The following is a 20,793-nucleotide window of genomic DNA, read 5'->3' on the forward strand; positions in this document are numbered from 1 at the left end:
GCCTCGCACAGGCTCCCAAGTGGGAACTGTTGGTCTAAAAGAAGTTGTAGGTAGACAGACCAATTTTATTTGTAATTTAACATATTTTAGAAATTTATTTTCTACCCAACCAAAAGTAACATTTTTAAATAAAGACAATAATGCACAATGAAGCATAATTCTCAGCGAGTGAGAATGCTCTGCGTATCCATTCAGAAAGCATTTTGAATCTGGGGATATTTTAATTTTGTTCAAATAGGAGTGCTTCATTTAAATTTTCTACTGAAATAAGCTTATAATTAACATCTATTTTGAGAAGCAATGCCATTTTAGCGGTTACATATGTTCTTTGATAACAAAGAGGAGAGTCATTCTTGGGCCAGTGTTTCTGCACAGACTTGCATAGTGTAAAAATAATGACGATTTATCAGGGAAGATCTAATTATTGAAATTTTTTATTCATTAGTGGTAAGTCTCTGACAGAACCCAGTAATACTTGATGAAAATACATATGTAAAAAAATATAACAACCACGTACTACACTGAAAAAAAAAGACCGTGAAATGTTATCATTGAGAAGTGGATTGAGAAGATGACTCAGTGGATCAAAGACTTGAAGACCTGAGCGTGGATGCCCAGCACCCATATCAAAAGCTGGCTGTTGGAGGTTTGCCTGGAATGATGGAAGAAAGAATTGTTAAATCAGTGAACTGGCCTTTTACATCTCACATTGTGACTTATTAGACAACGGATTTGGGCAGTTATTTAATGTGCCTGAACTTTAATTTCCTACCCTGGGGGAGGGAACGAAACTGACAGAAAATAGCAAGAGCGCTTGCAGGTGATTGATCTGCCCCTTAGAAGGGTTATGATAAATGGAGTGAGCACATGCCATGGGTATAGAGTATGGAGATATCAGGTATCACCAAAGTAGAGAGGGTTTTCACAAGATACTGTTACTTCTCAACACATTGGTTCTTAGGTTTCATGCCTATGCAGAATAGCTAAATTAATACAATTATTAACATGTCCTAGTCAAGGACACCTTTTAAGTTTGGGTTTGAAATCAATAGAAATTGTTTTATTTGCTATTCCATGTGATTTTAAAGTATGGGTGCAACTAAGATAAAGTATTCCTAGAATAAATATTAATATCAGTGAGAGGTGAGTTTGTGGCTGAATGCAGTTCCTGCATTAAACAGTGGCAATCCCTCAAGTGGTATAACATAACCATTGAAGGGACAGACAGCTACCACTATAATAATACAGAGAGCACTCTGGGGCCTACAGTTTCTAAGACCAGGAAGAGCTCTGTAGCCCGTGCAGCATTTTCTCACCCTATTCCCATGGCAATCGTTGGTGTACGCAGCAGTTAGCCCTCCAGTGTGGTTTCCAGTAAGAGTTCCTTGAAGGCTTAAATGGCTTGTTTAAAGGCTTGGGCCTCAGCCTCTGGCCACATTCGAAGTGGTGGAACCTTCAAGAAATGGAGGCCATAGACAGTATTCTGGTCTTTAGGGGGATGCCATTAAAGGAGATGTGGGGGCCTCAGTTGGGGCTTCTCTCTTGCTTTGCTTCCCCACTGGGAGGCAAACAGCTTGCCATCTGCCGAGATGCACTGCTTCACAGCAGGCCCCTAGCAATGAAGGCAATAAATCACGAAGCCCTCCAGCTCTGAACCTAATCAAGCCTTTCCTCCCTTCATGCTGACTGCCTCAGGTTTTTCTTACAGCAATAGAAAGCTGACTAATACATCCCTATTTACTTTATGAACCCGAAGTTAATGGAAGCCAAATAACAACTAAAACAGTTAAACTAAGAAATTAAAAAAGGTGATTCTAAAATCTGAATATCTTATTTATATAATATTCTGCATGTGCATGGGGGTGGGGGTGGGGTCCCATGGTGGACCTGTGGAAGACAAGTTATAGGAGGTAGCTGTCTCCTTCCACCATGCGCAGTTCAGAGAATGAGCTCACGTTGTCAAGCTTGGTGGCAAGTGCCACTACATCCTGAGCCATCTAGTGGGGCCCTAAACTCCGAGTATTGTAAGTTTGTATTCTCTCAAAGAAAAAAGAAGCAAAGGTGGATTATGGGGTGCTGACATTCATCAATCTATTCTCCATGGTTTATTGTGTGATTGTTGTCAGCGAGGCATTTTCAGCAGAGTAAAGGATCATGCGTGCCTGGCTCCAGCTTGCAAGAAGTCAATGGGTTAGTAGGATAAATTACACATAATATTTACACTGAATTCAGCAGGCCAAACAGCTGAGCAAGTGCTCAGGAATAAGTGTTCTGGGACTAATTTGCACATTCCATAGTATTAATCCTATCCTAATAGTCTGTCCAGTGCTGCGATCTATCTAACTGGTCATCTTCGGAAATATTTTTCTTCCTTCCAATGGTTGAGATCAAATTCAATTTGCTATAGTGTTCTTTTGAACACCAGTCGGAAAGTTCCACACTAATGTCACAAACAATCAGTTTGAAGAAGAGCCAACGATGGGAGAAAAGGCTGTGAGAAAAAGTGCAAAGACTCACCGTGTCCATTTTACGCCTGGTATGGTATGCCAATGGGGGTCAGCATGAAGCACTGCCTGATCGTTTTTGAGCCCAGCATTCATTATCTGTGAGTTGATAACAATGCTTAATTCAGTACTTTACTGTCACATATATGTAGCAAGAAACACACACTGTCTTTGCAGTCTTGAAAAATTGAGGATAATAGAAACTTCCTTAGTATTTTCACCTATAAAAGCATAATTTATAAAAAAAAATGACTGAACTCAAAAACCTGGATTGATCAGGAAACCATTTGTTTAAATTCTTCTGCAGTAAGATACTTCATTATTACTCTGAATTGGCTATCTGACACAGTCAAGGTATGGAAATTACACATTTATCTTCAGCATCATCCCAGAGAGTAATAGACAGTTGCTTTCTTTGCAGAAAGGCAATCATCTTGTACTCATTACATTTAATTGTATCCATTTGAACTGTGTATTTATGTTTAAAAATTGCAATGTAAAAACAGAGAGATGATGATTAATATGATAGATTATTTGTAGTATAAAATGGAAGACACTATACAATGGAATGTAGATTATTCTCAATCTATTATTGTAGGGATTGGAGCCAAGACCTTGTCTTGCTCTGTAAACAGTTGAGCAATGAACTATAAACTTAGCCTCTGCAATTTTTTAAGCCTGACTCAAGAGCTTGTGTTTGGAAGTATAGTTTCTCCTTCAATCTCAGATCCTTCCTGGAAAGGGGGCTTTATAACATTTATCTTGTCGAATTAACTGTAAGGTTTAGTAATAACTCATAGTCACTCTGTCCAGTAGTTGAGACGCCAGTGCTGAAAACTGTGTGTTTGTATTTCCTTACTTCTTCCTCTCATGAACTACTCAAGGGATCCTGTCTCATCTGTTATTTTTGCATAGCGTTTGGAGAGGCAGTGTGAGCCAGGGTCTGGTCACGAGAGTCTGGTAGAGAAGTAGTGACCCCGCCCCCGGCACACCCCACTCCCAGCCAATCTTATAAAATGGGGACTCAGAATAGATAGGAGACCCTTGTCTTCACAAGTCTGGCAGATTCCAACTTGGAATGTCTCTCTGTGAAGCCTTCGTCTGAGCAAGAATGTTAGGGATTGGACAATGGAGTACTACACGGTGGAAAAAAGTGACATCTTGAAATGGATCTAGAAAACATAATATTGAGTGAGGTAACACAGACCCAGAAAGACAAATATAATATGTACTCAGTCATAAGTGGCTTTTAGACATAAAGCAAAGAAAAACAATTCTACAATTCACAATCTCAGAGAACCTAGAAAAAAAAAAGGACCCTAAGAGAGACATACATGAATCTAATCTACATGGGAAGTAGAAAAAGACAAGATCTCCTGAGTAAATTGGGAGTGTGTGGACCTTGGGAGAGGGTAGAAGGGAGGGGAGAGGAAGTGAGGGAAGTGGAGAAAAATATATAGCTCTATAAAAATAATTTTTTAAAAAGAAGAATGTTGGTGATTGGGTGCTGCCAAGGGCTAGAGAAGTTTGCCCTCTGCAGCTTTTTAAACACCCCCAGGGTGCTGCCCAAATTTCTATTGAATTTCTAGGCTTTTAAATGGACCTCACAAATCCTTAACACTAGTTAATGTTCCGTTTTCTGGAAAAAAAAAAAGTTTTTAGCCATTGGCTAAGGGAGAGTGAAAGATAAATAATTTAAAATTCAATTATTGACCAGCCACCCAGATCCTCAGGCTTGGTTGCTTTGCACTGGGTTTGGGGGTAAAGTCCTTGTGAGCCTAGAAACTGCAGAAAGAAACAGAAACGCACAGGAGCCAGAGTCGCACACCTAAAGAACAGAGTCCAAGCACACGGTGCAGGTTGGCGCTGGGTGGCCTCTCCCGGGGTCTCACGTACTGACAGCCAGCCTCCAGGAGCCTTATTCAAGGGGGACACTGAAGGCTGAGAGGCAGGTCCAACAAGCAGGACAAGAGAGGGCTGCCCTCGCTGGTAGAGAGGTATACTTCGCACCAACCCCAGATGAAGTACGGTGCAAGACTCACAAAAATACGTGTCCTCCAAACCATTTTCTGGGGGGACTCTTTCGGCCAATTCCCCTGGGGTGAGATGTCTGGGCTCCTAAGATGGGAAGTTGGTGAACTTTCTGAGCTAGGGTAGAGACAGTAGAATCAGAACGAACTAGAGCGGTGCGGGCGGTGGTGGCGACTTCCCGGAGTGTCGTCCTCCGGAGCCCTGACCGCAATCGCGCGCGGACGGCGCTCACTTTCCTAGCCGCTCGGTGGTTTGCCGGCGTGAACCCGCGCGGGCGAGGGCAAGGGCGAGGCAGGCGGGCTGGGGACAGGCGCGCGCAGAGGGCGGCGGCCGGACTCAGCGCTCGCCTCCCTCGGGCGGCTCCTTACTGCATCAACCTGCGGGCCCGGCTCGGCCGCCGGGCCCCTCCCACCGCACCCCACCCCCGCCGTCCGCCCGCCCCGGGGCCCGGGTTCCAGTTGGTGCGGAGCAGCCGCAAGCGGAGCTCCCGCCCGGGACCGGGACCGCAGCGGCAGGCGACGTCGCGGACACCTCCGTTGTACCCGCACTTCTGCCACTCGGGAGCAGGCATCCACTCCTTCCCGGTCTCCCTTTGTCCGGTCCCCCCATCCGCCCCCCTCCCCCATCTCTTCTCCCATCCCCTGCCCTGTGAAACCCTCCCTCCTCTGTCCCTCTCCCCGTGTCCCCGCTCCTGTGCCTCCAGCCTGCACGCTGCGCACCCCTCGGGCGATCGGCACCCGTGCTTTCCGAGGGCGATCTGCACCCGGTGCTCCCAGCTCTCTCCTTCAGTTCCATCTCACCGACCGCCTGGCCTCTCGCTCGCCGGCGGCGCCCTGCTCCCATCCCGAGTACCGGGTTGAGCGGGCCGCCGCCTGGTCATGCCAGGATGGAGATCCGGCAGCACGAGTGGCTCTCGGCCTCCCCCCACGAGGGCTTCGAGCAGATGAGGTTGAAAAGCCGCCCCAAGGAGCCCTCGCCCAGCCTGACCCGAGTGGGCGCGAACTTCTACAGCAGTGTCAAGCAGCAGGACTACAGCGCCAGCGTCTGGCTCCGAAGAAAAGATAAGCTGGAACATGTAAGGACCCTGGTTCCTGGGGGGCTAGGTGGTTGCAGCACGCAGCGCTAGAAGTGTAGGGACCCTAATGGGGACCCCAGCTGGGCGGCCCGCCACCAGAGCCAGGTTGCCTGTATCCTCTGTCAACCCTGCACATTTTTGCTTAATGACTCAATTGCGTGTCGAAAAGAAAGGTTCGCTTTCAGGTACCCCAGCTCTGGCATCCGGGAGACCTCCTGAATTGTTCTTCACTGTAGGGTTCGTGTGCATTGTGTTCTTGGGGTACCTGTGAGAAGAGTGGTTGGTTGCAAGGGACTGGGCTTTGCTCGAGCAGGGTTTCTGTGGGATGTTTACCTGGTTCTTTGGAGCCGTTTCACTCGGTGCAGAAACTACAAAAACGCTGCAATAAAGTTGTCATTGGCTATAAAGAGCTTTTGGCAGTGTGTGCTGGGACGCTAGCAGGAGTTTTTAGGGAGCTTTCCAACCTGAGCCCAAGTGGAGAGAGCTTCTGTGCTGAGAATGGACAGACCAAAGGTCCCCAGCTAATCTGTCACTCCTCAGCAGAGTGGGACACAGCGGGTGTGAACCCCCCCCCCCCCCATCTCTTTTCTCTCCTGGGTGAGGACTTCTGTCTTTGGCTCTGGTGTTGAATCCCTAAGACTGGGTCATTCTAGAAAGAAGAAAAGTCCTTCAACAAGGACCTTTTGGGAATCCACACTTAAACACCTGACCCATCAGTATCTCCTTAACCAAACGTTGAAATGAAACCAAGTGTGTGCAGGCAACAGGAAGAGAGCTGCCGCCACCCCTAGCAGACCTGCAGAGCCCAAACGGAGTCCCTTAGTGGAATGTGGAGGTTTCCTCGTATTTGTGACACCACATCAAAAAGATAAGACAGGAAACTCCTGAAACTTGGCGTCTCCCAGCGCTGTACCCACCTGAATCCCATCTGGCCCCTAAAGCCCTTCCTGAGCTTTGCCTCACCAACAGTGTCCCTGGAAAGAAGCGTGGAAGTGGGTATTTCTGTTAGAAGCAGAAAGGACAGCCCGTGCCTTTTTGAGGACCTGATTAAGTCACACGAATGACTAATTCTTAAGCCCTTATTTAAAGCTCCTAGTTGAGTTGAGTAACAGGCTCTGTTTTGTGTGGAGAGAACCAAAAAGATTCCTTGGATCCTTAAGACAGGGTCGGTCGCTGAAGGGATTGTAAAGTCTGCAATGCAAGTTGGTTGTTGGAAAGGTAACAGCAATACTGGTTTTAAAATGCTCGCTCCAGGATGATGTTTGAAGGGATCAGTAATGTCTGGAGTTGGTAGAGGATCGAGAGCAACAGCATCTTCGAGTGATTTAGCTCTGGGTGCTTGTGAGAAACCTGGCCCCAGCCCGAGGCCTCAGAGTGGTGATGGAGCGTGCTTCATTTTCGTTTCATCAGAACTGTGTTCATTTGCAGTGGTTGCTTTAGGCTGGCTCATTGCTTTTATACTTTTACTGAGAATCAATAGTGCAACCTTCTGTGAGCGTGTCATCCCGAGTCGCAGATGCTGCTGCATGTGTTTTACTGAAATGCTCTCCCACTTTTTGCTTTGCATTCAAAGTATCAGGTCTACCTAGCGGGCCACAGCAGCTTCCCCTTCCTGCTGTTAAGTGTGGGATGCTCAGCTCTCCTGAGGATTAGAGATGAAGTGAAGGGCGGTCCGGCGATGCTCACAAGTGTGTGAGCATCTGCACTTTGCCTCCCTCAGACGCCCTAGAGAGCATTGCATTGAATAAAGAAAATCATGTGCCCCATTTGATGTTTAAATCAGAGTTATCATTTACTTTGCTTTTAAATTATGTTGATATGAGATGTAGATTCCAGCTTCTTCTATATTTACCTTGAATTAGAAATGAAGCTTTCGTTCCAAATGACTTTTGGTTTACTTTCTGACCCCTTTGAAATACTGACATCTTAAAGAGTCAGTGTTTATGCACATGTTATGAAAAGTTAAAGTCATATGCAGATACACTTTTATTCAAATTCAAGCACTCATACTTATATGTCCTGTTTTGTAAGCTGTGATGTTTAGGCAGATTGCTGTTAGTTTATAATTCAGCATGGGAGATTTAAAAGCCAATGTAACCTGGCATATAGTTGCTACAGAAAGTATGAAAATATATTAAGTTCATCGTAAACAGCACGTTGAAGCTATGTGGCACCTTTTAGTTTAGTTGCTGCAGGGAGCAAGTAGAGGGTATCATAGAGAGTGAAGGGTGACTTAAAAACCACTCCTCTGTCTAAAACCCTCTTGTCTGTCTCATCAAAAAGATGACCACCATTTTTATTATGTTGAAATAAATGAAGAAATAATTATGATGGAGATCAGATGCCTGGAAACTGCCTATTCGGTTATTTGGTGCTTTGAAAGCCAATCTAAATATTAAAGGAATAAATAAATTATGACTCCAAATGACACATACATTTAGTCATCACAAGTAACGGAATTCCCCGAGATGAAAAGCGCCAGTGTTTGGATTCTAGCCAGGCTGTAGAGGCACAGCTTAATCTGAAAGTCAATAACACGGTATAAAGTGACAGCTAAATAATATATTTCTACCCACTTTGCTAAAAGTGAGAGTAATTTATCTCCTATTTTGGCTGAAAGACATCAGATGGATCTCAGGTTGTGCAAAAAGAAAGTGACATGAGCTGGATTGGAATACATTCAATTGATCTTAAACTTGATTCCTATCATTAGTTAACTGATACTTAAAATGAAGATTTATAAGTGCATAAAAGACTGTGATGGTTGCATGCCTATAGTCCCAGCACCAGGCATGCTGAGTTAGGCAGGGGCATCATGGGTTACTTAGTGGGGCCTGAGTCCACTGGGACCACAGAGTGAAAATAAATATGTGATCAGACATAGTGTTGTGTGTCTGTGATCCCAGCCTTCAGGATGCTGAAGCCACATTATCTGTAGTCCAAAGCCAGTTTGGGCTACAAAACAAGATGCTGTCTCAAAAAACTGGCTTAGCCAGCTAAAAGATATGAATATGTTTAGGGTATTTAGGGAGTTTTCCCATTCCTAAAGCACAATTAGAATGTGCAAGAAGGAGTGTTACATGTCCTGAACTCTGAACTTCAAACTCAGCTTGTGCATTTGAGGAAAATGAAATTTTTGGTTGCAGGCAGAATATTGTCTTACTCGTGAGTGAGGTTCTTGGTGCTTAGAGCATTGATTCTTAGCCCTCCTAATAATGTAACACTTTAATACAATTTCTTGTGTTGTGGTGACCCCCAACCATAATATCATTTTTGTTGCTACTTTGTCGCTGCAATTTCTTGATGTTGTGCATCATAATGTAAATATCTGACCTGTGGGCTACCTGGTATGAGACCCCCAAAGGAGTGCAACCCACAGGTTGAGAACCACTGGCTTACAGTGTTTTGCATCCTGTTCTGTTCTCGAATTCCTGTGGCACGAGAGAACAATGATTATCATATTTGTTGTAGGATTCTAGTATTTTCTTGAGGAGAAATAATATAAAGGATTGTGGTTTAGTAAAGCAACCTGGGCAGGAACCACCCCCGGAATCTCCCTAGTCTGGGTTCCTTGGAAGCTCTTGATCTTCTCAGAGGACAGCATGGCATTTGGTACTCTACTGTTCTTGAGCTTGCTGCTGTATTTTTCTACTGGAAAGAGGGTGAGATGTGTCTGCTCCACTCTTTTTCAGTTTTATGCCAGCCGTGTGAGTTTCCAGGTTACGTGGAGGAGACAGCAGCCTTGCTTTCTTTCCTGTGCAGACCACTGGGTCTAGCTAAAGTGACTGTAAGCAAAGGTTCTAGTGAGACAAACCTGAGTTTGGATTATGCATCATTTTCAGCAAATATGGCAACTATAGGTGAAGGCTTAAAGTATGTAATATATACAGTCACATCTAAAAGTCATGGTTTTGCAACAGTGATTAAATGGGAGAGTCTCTATATTTCAGGAACAAATATCCTATATGCAACAGGCAGACATTTTCATCACCCTCCTCATCTGCACAGGCTGGAAGAAGTCCTTTTCTGAGTCTTCCTGATGGATGGAAAGAAATGTCCATCCTAGTGGTCTTTGCCCCTATTGAAGCTAAGTGAATCTAGAGATGGCTCCTGAAGCTTCTACCTTCAAGGGATGCATCTGTAAAGCCCATATCTATTAGCCAAAGAAAGTTTCATGACCTAAGTTCACTTGAAAGAGATGGAAAAGAGAACCCAATCAAAATTCGGAGAGAAGAGAAATAAATCTTTTCCTAGCTCTCCACAGAACTTCTATAGAACATGAAATGCTCAGTGTGATGTCAGGACTCTATTAGATGATTAATAATGTACCTAAAGCAAAATGACTTCTCCTGTCTTCCCTGATCTCTGCCTAAGCACCTCCACTCCTCCCAGGTTTCACATTTAACATCAGCTTCCCTGTTTCCTAGACTCTGTGTCCTACAAGAAAGGATATGAATCTTTGGGCCCCCAAGGATGTTCCAGTCTTTGTTTTTTTCCAGGAGTTTGACTCTTCCTGGCCCGTGGCTCTTTGCTTAACCCCTGCCTGGCCATTCTCATCTGACTTCTTGTTTCTTGTGATTTCTACTGGCCATTACAAACAGAGACCACCTCTTTACAGATAGCTCACACCCTTGTTTCCTCCTTGACGTGTGCAGATGAGATGAAGTTGCAAGACTGGTCAGGGAATTTCTTTAAATTGGAAGGAGAAAGAGAGGAGATTCTTTAAATTGAAAGGAGAAAGAGAGGAGATTGATGAAGAGTAAATGACGGGAGCTGGAAGAATGACTCTGTTGATAGAGTACTTATTTCATAGACATGAGAGCCCAAGTTTGAATGTCTAGCATCCATATAAAAGCCCAGAGCAGTACATGTCTGTAACTCCAGAGCTGAGGTGGATGGAGACAGGCAGATCCCTGGAACTCATTGACCAGCCAGTGCAGGTGTACTGGTGAAGCTACAGGTTCACTAAATGCCTCTGTCTCAAAAAAATAAGGTGTACAATGACCAAGGATGACACCTGACATTGGCATCTGGGCATGTGTATGCACTCTCCCCCACTCACATGTAAGCACACACACAAATACCACACACACACAATCACACACACATTCACACACACACACACACAATGAATAAAAGACAACTCTTAATGTTCTCACTTGTAGTTAGCCTTGCATTTTGGTTTAGTGTCTTAACTTAAAAGGATGTCTCTTCTGAGTGTGTTTTACACCTGTAATTGTTTGTGTTATCAGCAAACAGTAAATAAGTGTCACATCCATACTTGCCTCCTCCAATGAATTTTTCACAGGGTGAGCAAAGAACAAGAGAAAAATTAGCCACTGTGGAGTAGGCTTGTGTTATGTAATGCCATTTATGTCCACAGAGCATACCCATGAAGATACTGTGACCCACTGAGCAGATCAGCAAGTAGGGAGAAACCAACTTAACCAAGGGAATGAATCTTTAAAATATCCCATTAAAAATCAACCAAACAAACAGACGAGTCAACAAGAAAGTACAATAATGTTCACCAGGATTGGTTTTATTTGTTTGTTTGTTTATTATTAGTGATTTTAGGTAAATGGAAAGGATAGTCTTGGGCAGAGGCTGTGTTCTCTGACTCTCTAACTCATCCACAGAGAAAGGCACATTAGGTATCTCATGGGTGTCTTCTAATGGACATCAGTGGGCCCACATATTGTCCTTGTCCCTACCATGGTTAACATGTATTTTGCACTAATGGACTTCTTTCCCCAAGGATCCACATGATGGCTTGTTTTCAAGAAGTTTTATTTTCTCTTAGCTCTATTGGGTGTGGCTTCGTATTGATGACTGAGTTTAATCGTGGTCCACAATGTATCACATACAATATATTGAATTTGAGGAGCCCAAGGTGACTAAATTGAAGATTTGTCTTGTCTACGTAGCAGTCAAATACCAATTTCTGGCTCGTGCTTCTATAATATTTTCCTTTTCTTTACAGACTTCTGTGTTTATCCCAGGCATACTCCTGTGGAACAGTTATTAATGTTTCTGTTTAAACTCTAAGGTTCAAGAAATCTGATGATGGTTTTCAGCTCTAGGACATGACATTAGCAACAGTATGTTCTCATGCTGACTTGATGGCTGAGAGGCATACAGGTGTGTACATGAACTGCATGGCAAAATCTCACCCCAGAAATATTGCCTACACTGGTAACATCAAAGGGAGTTACCTGAGGTTCATACCTTCGTATGTTGTGCTGTGAAGTCTTAACATAAAATGTAAATGTCACTGTCATGGTATAGTAGAGATATCAAACTGTCATGCTTAAAGATACAGACCTTCTAAACAAAAGGTATACAATCCTTTCTCTCCCTCCCTCCCTCCCTCCCTCCCTTCCTTCCTTCCTTCCTTCTCCACTCCCCTTCTCTTTATTCTCCTGCCCATTTCTTTCCTCCCCTTCCCCTCCCCATATTCTCTCTGGCTTCTTATGTAGTCTGGCTGTCCTGGAACTCTCTCTCAGTGTAGCCCAGCTTGCAAGTAATTTTACAGTGTCTGCCTCTCTTGTTCTGGGTTTACATGTGTGGGCCACAATGCCCAACTTTCTAGTTTTTCTTTAAACACAGAAAGATGAGTTAAGTTTTGAAAATCACAATTCTAGCCTTTAATAAGAATTTAAACAAAGACTATGGCAAAATTTCCCAGGTAGCCTTGCCTTTATTACAGAGTTCAATCTTGACTGACATGTGTATGAGGTTCAAGTCATGAGATGGATGCCATGACCATCGAATGATAGATGTGCTTCTTTAGTCTCTAGAGCATAGTGATCATTGTGAACACCGTGTTTACCTGCAATGAACTGTGGCCACTGTCCTTCTCCTAGTAAGTTGTGAGATTAGATCCAGAAGTGGCCTGAAGAGTTAGGCCGGGAAGTGGTACCCACTGACACAAAACCACCACTAGCAATGTCACCCATGGAAGCACAATTGTTAGAGTGTCTTTTATGCAAAAACACTGCTAGGAGACTGTGAGGGCTCCTATTCTACAAACCATGTCTGACATATAAACTTGTCACATGATGGCTTGTGGAATGTCTGTGGGAGATTGCCTTGATTATATTAATTCAAGTGAGAAGGTCCACCCAGTGTGGGAAGTCCATGCTTTGGATCTGAACCTTCGACTACGTAAGAACAGACAAGCAGGGATGCAATAGAGAAGCATACATGCGTTTCTCTCTGCTCTGTGTGTGGTTATGATGGGACTAGATGCCTCAGGTTCCTGATTCTTTGCCTTCCCTAAAGACAACAGGCGAAGAAAAAGTGAAATATTTGGTTACTTGATGAGATCAAATATCCATACATGATAGAAGTTTAAACTAGAACTAAAAACAACTTTTAAACTGGGCTATGGTGGTACATGTCTTTAATCATGGCAATTGGGAGGCAGAGGCAGGTGGATCTGTGTGAATTCAAGGCCAACCTGGTCTACAAAGTGAGTTCCAGAACAGCCAGGGCTATTTCACAGAGAAACCCTGTCTCAAACAACTAACCAACCCCCCAAAAACCTTTAATATTCTGATAATGGATTTCTTTAAAAAGAATCGCATGTAACAGTGAAATATTAAAAATTATCTGCACAGATTGTGTAAGAGATATGCATATGTCATCCTTTTTATTCATCATTATATGAAAACTTGTAGACAATATAATCAGGTGAGAAAAATAAATAAAAATTATAATAATTATAAAGAAGAAAATTGTTGTTGGTATCAGATGATGTGATTGTCCACTTTTGAAAATCCAAGATAAATTATAGATATTCTATATGAATTAATTATTTCACTGGATATGACAGACACTCAGATTAAAAAAGGCATTTAAAAATAAGAACTTAAAAGGAAGTTATTGGTTATTAGCAAACAATGTAACTATGAACATTAAAAGATCCAAGCTAAACAGTAGATATATTTAACAAATTAGCAATGTCCTTGGACTTGTCATACTCACTGGATAAAAGGTCATCTTGTAAAATTAAAAATAAAAAATAATTCCCAAGTAAAGATGGTCTCATTTATATTATCATAAAATATCAAACACTAGGAATGTTTAACAACAAAAAGAAGCTCTTGAATTTTCCATCAGATGCAATTCCTATGAAAATCTCAGCAAGTTTGTCCGTGTATGTATGCACAGACAAATTTCAAAATTTTGATTTTGAAATGTATATGGAAAGCAGACATTCAAGACCAGACCAGACAGTGATGAAGCAAGAAGAAGACTAGTTGGGGACATCCATACTTATAATTAAGATGAACTCATTAAGTCTGTGTTGTGGCGGTGTGAATGAGAATGACTTCATAGGCTCATGTCTTTGAATGCCTGTTCCCCAGTTGGTGGTGCTGTTTGGGGGAGGGTTAGGAGGTGTGGCCTGTCACTAGAGGGGGGCAGGGCTTTGTGATGTTAAAGACAGGATACTTCAGCTTTCTGTCACAACTTAGTGATTGTGGTTCAGTGTGTGAGCTCTCATCTTACCGTTTCTGCTGCCATGCCTGTCACTTCCCACTGTTCTGCAACTTTGCCATCACAGACTCTTATCCCTTTGGAACCATAGCCAAAATAAACTCTTTGATAATTTGACTTGTTCATAACTGACATAGTCAACGGCAACAGAAAAATCACTAATAGGACTGTAGTCCAGGCCCAAGAATGAACAAATAGATCAACTGATAGGCATGAAACTGTGGGAATAAATCTGTGTACAATTAATTGAATGTATCTTGCTTTGTTTTTCAAATCATCAACAATTGTCAGTTTAATGTGAGTTATAGACTTAAATTATAAATTGAAGAATCAGTAATGAAAAAAATATTTATTAAGTTGGGCCAGGAAAAAAATCTTAAGCATTTTTAATAATCTCAACTTAGTAAGATGAATAAACTAGACCACAGTGAAACTAAACATTTTGTCTCTAGAAAATTACATTCAGAGGGTGAAGACAAGTCACAGACTAGAATGCCATGCTTTCAATTTATACTCTAACAAAATATAGATATGGATTTATATCCATAATGTATAAAGTATCTACAAATTAGTAAGAACAGACAACCCAACAGAAGAGTGAGCATGGCATTTGACAGGAACTTAACAACAACAACAACAACAAAGTATCTAAATGACCCTTGTCATCAGATATCAAGACTGTACAAAATTTGTGTCTTATACCATGTAACCCTCAAACAGCTGAAATTAAAATGATTGATAGTATCCAAAATGTTAATGAAAATAAAGACCATCTATGCGGTAAGTCCTGGTAAGACTTTAATTCACAGAGCCATGATAAAAAGACTACTAAATTAAGCATATATGTATATCTTGTGACCATCAGAATTCTATGTGTGTATTAGATGCGTGCTCGTGTACACCAAAGATTACAAAATCATTTACTAAAGCATGAACTTAGTAGCATCTAAAAGTTGCATCCAAAATATTCAACCATAGCTGAGAGGGCAGTATAATTTATTCATGTGAAAAGGATGACACACGTATGTCTGTTGCATATGTATGCGTGAGTGTAGATTGATCATTTAGACACAGTAGTCTTGAGGAAGAGAAGCCAAGTACAGACAGTAGGATTCCATTTATAAGGACAAGTAGGCAAAGCTCAGTTAGGGAGATAGAATGTTAATGACTACGCTTGAGAATTCTGTGGAACTTGCAGTGTTTTCTCTTTTTCGAATAGTGGTTATGAACTAAACCTTGTGGAAGTGTACACTAAAGACTCTATCATAATGTTTCAATAACAGTTCAAAGAAAGGAATTAAAATCTAAGCATCTGCTCTTGTCCTGTTTGCTGCTTCTTCCAATAGACCCCATGCTGCCTCCTCCCTTCCGACTCTAAGCTGTTGGCATGGGCCACATGACGCCTTCCTTCATTTCCTTCCTATGACTCCTAGTTAGGTCTTTTCCTCACCTCTCTTCAGCCTGCCATGCTATCTTATACACAGGTTATAGTATACTTGAGTTGAGAGTTTATTTACCATCTCTACTAGAGGGCTCTAGTAAATTCTCACCAAGCTTTCTCCAGGAGCTCAGTGAATTGTGACTTGAGTGAAGAGACCTTCTGTGCTTGTTACTTTGTGTCAGCTTGACAGAAACTAGAGCCACTTGGCAAGAATAACACTCAACCAAAAATTGTTCACATTGGATTGTGTTTGTGAGGTGTTTTTTCAATTGCTGGTTGATGTAGAAGACACCGTGGGTTGTGTTATCCTCAGGCAAATAGACCTGGACTGTCTGACAAGGGTAGCTGAGCAAGCCAGGTGAGGCAAGTCTGTCAACAGCCTTCGTCCATGGCATCTGCTTCTGTTCCTGCCTCCAAGTTCATGCCTTGACTTCTGCTGCTGCTGGATTATGTATTATTAGTCAGGGTTCTCTAGAGGAACAGAACCAACGGGGTGGTGTGTGTGTGTGTGTGTGTGTGTGTGTGTGTGTGTGCATGTGTGTATTCAAGGATTTATAAATTAGCTAATGTAAAAACAGTAAAACAAACAATTAATCACACCCAGAAGACTGAGAACCTGAGTGTTCTACAGTCCTTGAGGCTGGATACGTCCGCAGTTGGAGTGGTCCTAACGTGGCTGTCTCTCACTGGAGAGGTGAAAAACCCAGTAGCTGTACAGTCTATAAGGCTGGATCCCTCAGTGGTTCTAATCTGGCAATGTAAAACTGGATAGTTCCTGAAGGGCTCCTGGTCCTGAGTTCAAGATGGAAGTCTGGAAGCGCTGGCTCTGAAATCAGTGAAGGAATCCGTAGCACCTGAGTAAATCAACTCAGGCAAGAAAGAAGACCAAGCAAGGAACAGGTCAGTGACCTGCCTTTTCTATCTGGGCTGCTGTAAGAGGGTGCGATTCGGGAAACTGATATTCAATCCCGTACAAATCTATGGGAATTGCTAAAGAAATGACAAGGTTTTGAAAGAACCCAGAGACGAGGCTTATTGTGAAATAAGAGTTCTCAGTTCTTGGTGCTGGGTTGGACATGGAGTGTTGTGGGAAACACCTTCATTTATCCAAGGCCAGGAATGTCCCAGAAATTGCAGCTGGCATTATGAAGCTGAAGAACAGAGTAATTTTCAAAAAACTCCTTGTGAGTAGGAATTCTGCCTTGTTCAGTTTTGTTTGTTAGACTCAAGACACTGGTATTGTCTCAGTCCATATTATCAATATTACTGTTGATCATCATTACATACCAGTACCTGCTTCTTACTAACTTCTAATTTTGAAATACTGAGATGTATGACCAGGTCTTTCCCTTTGGGTCAGTTAAGATCTGGTTGTCCTTCTGAACTTATATGACATTTTCTAACCCACCAGCCTAAAGTCTGGTTGCGTGCCTGTATTTATGACATTTCTTAATACTGTAACATATTTAACAAAGGCACTACAAGATAGGAAGAATTTATTTTGGCTCACAGTTTAAGAGTGCAGCCCCTGGGACTTGGAAGGCGTGGCCAAGGGAGTGGCTATAACTTGGCAGTAATGTGAGGCAGGCGGCCATGTTGCATCTGTGATCAGGAAGCTGAGAGAGATAAACGCATATGTGAACTTGTTCCCTCTTTTCCTGTCCCTTTAATATTCAGCCTGGAACACCACTCCATGGGCCTGGTGGTGTTCACATTGAGGAGGTGTTTTCCCTTCTCAGGTAAATCTCCATGGAAACAACCTCACATGACCAGAGGTGCATCTGCTGGGAGATTCTAATTGACTGTCAAGGTTTAGTGTCACAACTCCCTTCTCTTACCCTCCAGCAGCATGACAGGCATCAATTACTGTTCTCATCATAACTTTTTAAAAATTTTCTAATGGTCTAGTTTCTGCTTTCAATGGAAAATTTGGTAACTATGGGTGTAGTATTTATACAACATACTCCTGATGTCCAGCACAGTGCCTGGTAAGCCCCAGTACTGATTAACTCAGCTACTGAGGGTGAGGAAATGAATGAAGAAACCTGTGCTCAATGGGGCAGTACATATGGGTTGAAGAATAAGTATCTTCATATGCCACTTGCCCACTAAACACTACAGAGAGATGTTCAGTACAGTAGGAATTAGTTGGACATCAGAAGTGACTCAAGAAACCACAGAGAAGACATGAGACATGCACAGGGTGGCTGTTTCATGCCAGGTGGAGAAGATAACATTCAAGGCTACATGCTAGCAATTCAGCAACTTAGACTCTGTGCTTTTTTTTTTTTTAAGGACTTGGGAAATGCAAGTTTAGCAGCTACCTTAGTAATAATCCATGTCATTGCTTACAAGGGGCCTTTGTTGGTTACTGTATTTTTCAGCTTTCTCTAGTCAAGAAAGAACATTAAAATGTTTGGTCCCTTCCCTGAGTGCTTTGATCTGACTTCTTGTCTTACTCCAATATGCTGGTTCGTTGTTGAGCTCCTGCCCTGCTCTGGTGAGGTCCTTAGTGAGAGTCTAAAAGACATTGCGTCAGAGAACATGTCAACACCTCCCAACTCCTTTAAACTCCTGCCAGCCTTGCTCCTCAGGAGTCTTCTACCGCCATTTCCCAACTCCAGTGTTTGCAAACTCTTTTCGTCCTCCCAGATCTTGCTTTAGCCTGTGATGTGCACACATTGCCGAAAACTTGTTCTCTAATTAAGAGAAAGTCAGTTTTAGATTACAGAGGATTTGCAAAGATGGTGAAACATTCGCTGTATGCTCTTCAGCAATTTTAGTCCCCCCAGGGTTGCCTCTTCAATTTCAGACTGTTTGAATTCCATCGGTGCTTTTGTATATATGTAGGTATGACAGAGAGACAAAGACACATACATGCATGCACACACACACACACACACACACACACACACACACACACACAGAGAGAGAGAGAGAGAGAGAGAGAGAGAGAGAGAGAGAGAGAGAATACATGCTTATGTGTGTGTTTGTGCACCCCTAGGTTTGACGTATGTGTGTGAATGTGGAGGTCAGAGGACAATCCCAGGTGTCATTCCTCAGGCTTTGTCTACCAGTTTTTAGATCCTGAGTCTCTCACTGACCTGAAGCTGAGTAAAAAGGCTAGTTGGTCAGGGAGTCCTGAGATATGTCTGTTCCTACCTCCCCAATACTAACATCATGAGGGCATACCATGATGCATAGCTCTTTTGTTTGTTTATTTGTTTTGTTGATTTAATGTGTGTTCTAAGGTTTGGATTATAGTCATCATATTTGCAAGGATAACACTTGACACGGTCCCTTTTTGTGCTGCGGAGTCCTATCCAAGGTACCACATTACATTTAGTTGTCAAGTGCCCTTAATCACCTCTGATGCACGATAGCTTCTCTGGGCTTTCCTCATTTATCATGAATTTGACAACTTTAAAATATATCTGAATGGAATTTTGTAGACTAGTGTGTAATGATATTTTGTTTGTGTTTTAACAAAGAAAGCTTGTCCGAAGATCAGAGTGCAGAGCTAAGCCACTAGAGGCCAGGCGGTGGTGGCTCATACCTTTAATCCCAGTACTTGGGAGTCCCACACCTTTAATCCCAGCATGCGGGAGGTGGAGACAGGAAGGGATATGGCTGGGCAGAGGGGAATAAAAGGCAGGAAGAGACAAGAGATCATTACAGTCTGGAGATGCAGTCTAAGGATTGGTAGAGACAGGTTCGCCCCTTCAGTCTGAGGATTTGGTAGACCTAAAAGGTCTCTCTAGTGGCTGGCTGCACTGCTTCCCTGATCTCTCAGCTTTCAGTCCCTAATATCTGACTCTGGCTCTTTATTATTAATACCAGTTAGAATTTGTACTACACTAGTCCCCTACTTGGGGTCTCTCTGATGTTTGTTATCTCATGACTTGACTGGGATTATGGGCTTTTGGAATGAACGTGAAAGCCACATGTCATTACTGATAACTGAATCCTGGTCACGTGGGTAAATCCAAGTGTTTGACAGGTTTTGTCTCTGTAGCATTGTTAATTTTTAGCTTTCATGCTCGTTGTCCAAAATTAAGTCCCATACTCCCATATTCAATAGCTCCTGGAATGAACAGAAATGGAAAATACTTTTTTCAATTTGTTTTTAGGGAACTTTATCTTTTCTCTTCCAATATTCATTTAGTAGAATTCTTGATGTTTATCTTTTTAAAAGATTCATTTTGTTTATTCATTTTATTATTTTTAAGTATGTATGTATGCGGTATAGGTATATACATGTGTGAATCTATGTTTCAGTATGTGCACTTGAGTGCTGGTGCCCATAGTGGCCAAAGGCATTGATTTTCTTGGAGGTGGAGTTACAGGTGGCTGTGATCCACCTGACCCTGGTGCTGAGGACGGCATGTGGGTCCTCTGCAAGACCAGTACACCCTCTCAATCTCTGAGCCCTCTCCCCAGCACCTGGTGTTTATCTGATATTGGGTTTGGTTGATCCTGGAACCCTGGGGCATGCCTGCATGCTTTTTTCTTACTTTCTGATGCTACAGAATCCTTCAAGCTTATTTGGTATTTTCCCTGCTCCTCCTTAATATACCCTTAGAGATCTTTTTAAAAAGTGTCCTTTGATCCAGTCTTGCCTAATCTCACATAGCTCTACTAGGAGAAGTATTCAGTCACTAACATTTCCAATCACAACTCAATGGACTTATTCTGATGAGGATGAAACATTGTTACTTGAACTGATCCTAGTCTTTAATGTATGTGTGTAAGCCCATGGAATTCTGGCACAGTATCATATTTAGAAACCCGAACAAATGAGGGTAATATTAAGGTGTAGAGAGAGGACGGAAGGCAGGTCCTGAGCACGTGAATCATGACAAAGGATAAAGTCAATTGCTTTCCAGTTTTAACTCTGTCATGCTTTTTTTTTTCTTCTTCTTCTTTTTTTTTTTTTTGTCATTGATAAGTGCCTCAAAACATAAAGCTGAAACAAACTTGTAAAATCCTAAGTGCAGCTCCACGGCTTCAGAACAGCTGTTCTGACTGTAGAGAAGTTCACTGAGGTGCATCGAGTTTTGGATTGGGTGTTAGTTTGAGTGGCTGCCTTAATCTGACTGCATGATGCCTTTTCATTGGTGAGGTCATTACAATAAAATAATTATTATAACTAAAAACTCTAGATACAGCCTTGATTATAACTCTCGCCTGTGCAATTCCATTCATAGCATAAAAAGAAACTAATAGCAGGATGCCACGTG

At 42.4% G+C, this 20,793-nt stretch overlaps 1 protein-coding gene across 2 annotated transcripts in view; it reads left to right on the forward strand.

Annotated features, from left to right (window-relative positions):
* Positions 1-5,052: 5,052 nt before the first annotated feature.
* Positions 5,053-20,793, forward strand: part of Pld5 (phospholipase D family member 5) — a 347,804-nt gene continuing 332,063 nt past the window's right edge. Inside the window, exon 1 of one of the 2 annotated variants that reach the window (XM_085687656.2) lies at positions 5,053-5,610. In XM_085687656.2, the coding sequence (XP_085543782.1) occupies positions 5,422-5,610 (189 nt within the window). In that variant the 5' untranslated portion in view covers positions 5,053-5,421. The remainder of the gene's footprint in view (positions 5,611-20,793) is intronic. The other variant, XM_085687659.2, reaches the window with a different exon arrangement.

The sequence above is a fragment of the Myodes glareolus genome, chromosome 5 (genome assembly GCF_982192425.1).
Source record: "Myodes glareolus chromosome 5, mMyoGla1.1, whole genome shotgun sequence".
NCBI lineage: Eukaryota > Metazoa > Chordata > Mammalia > Rodentia > Cricetidae > Myodes > Myodes glareolus.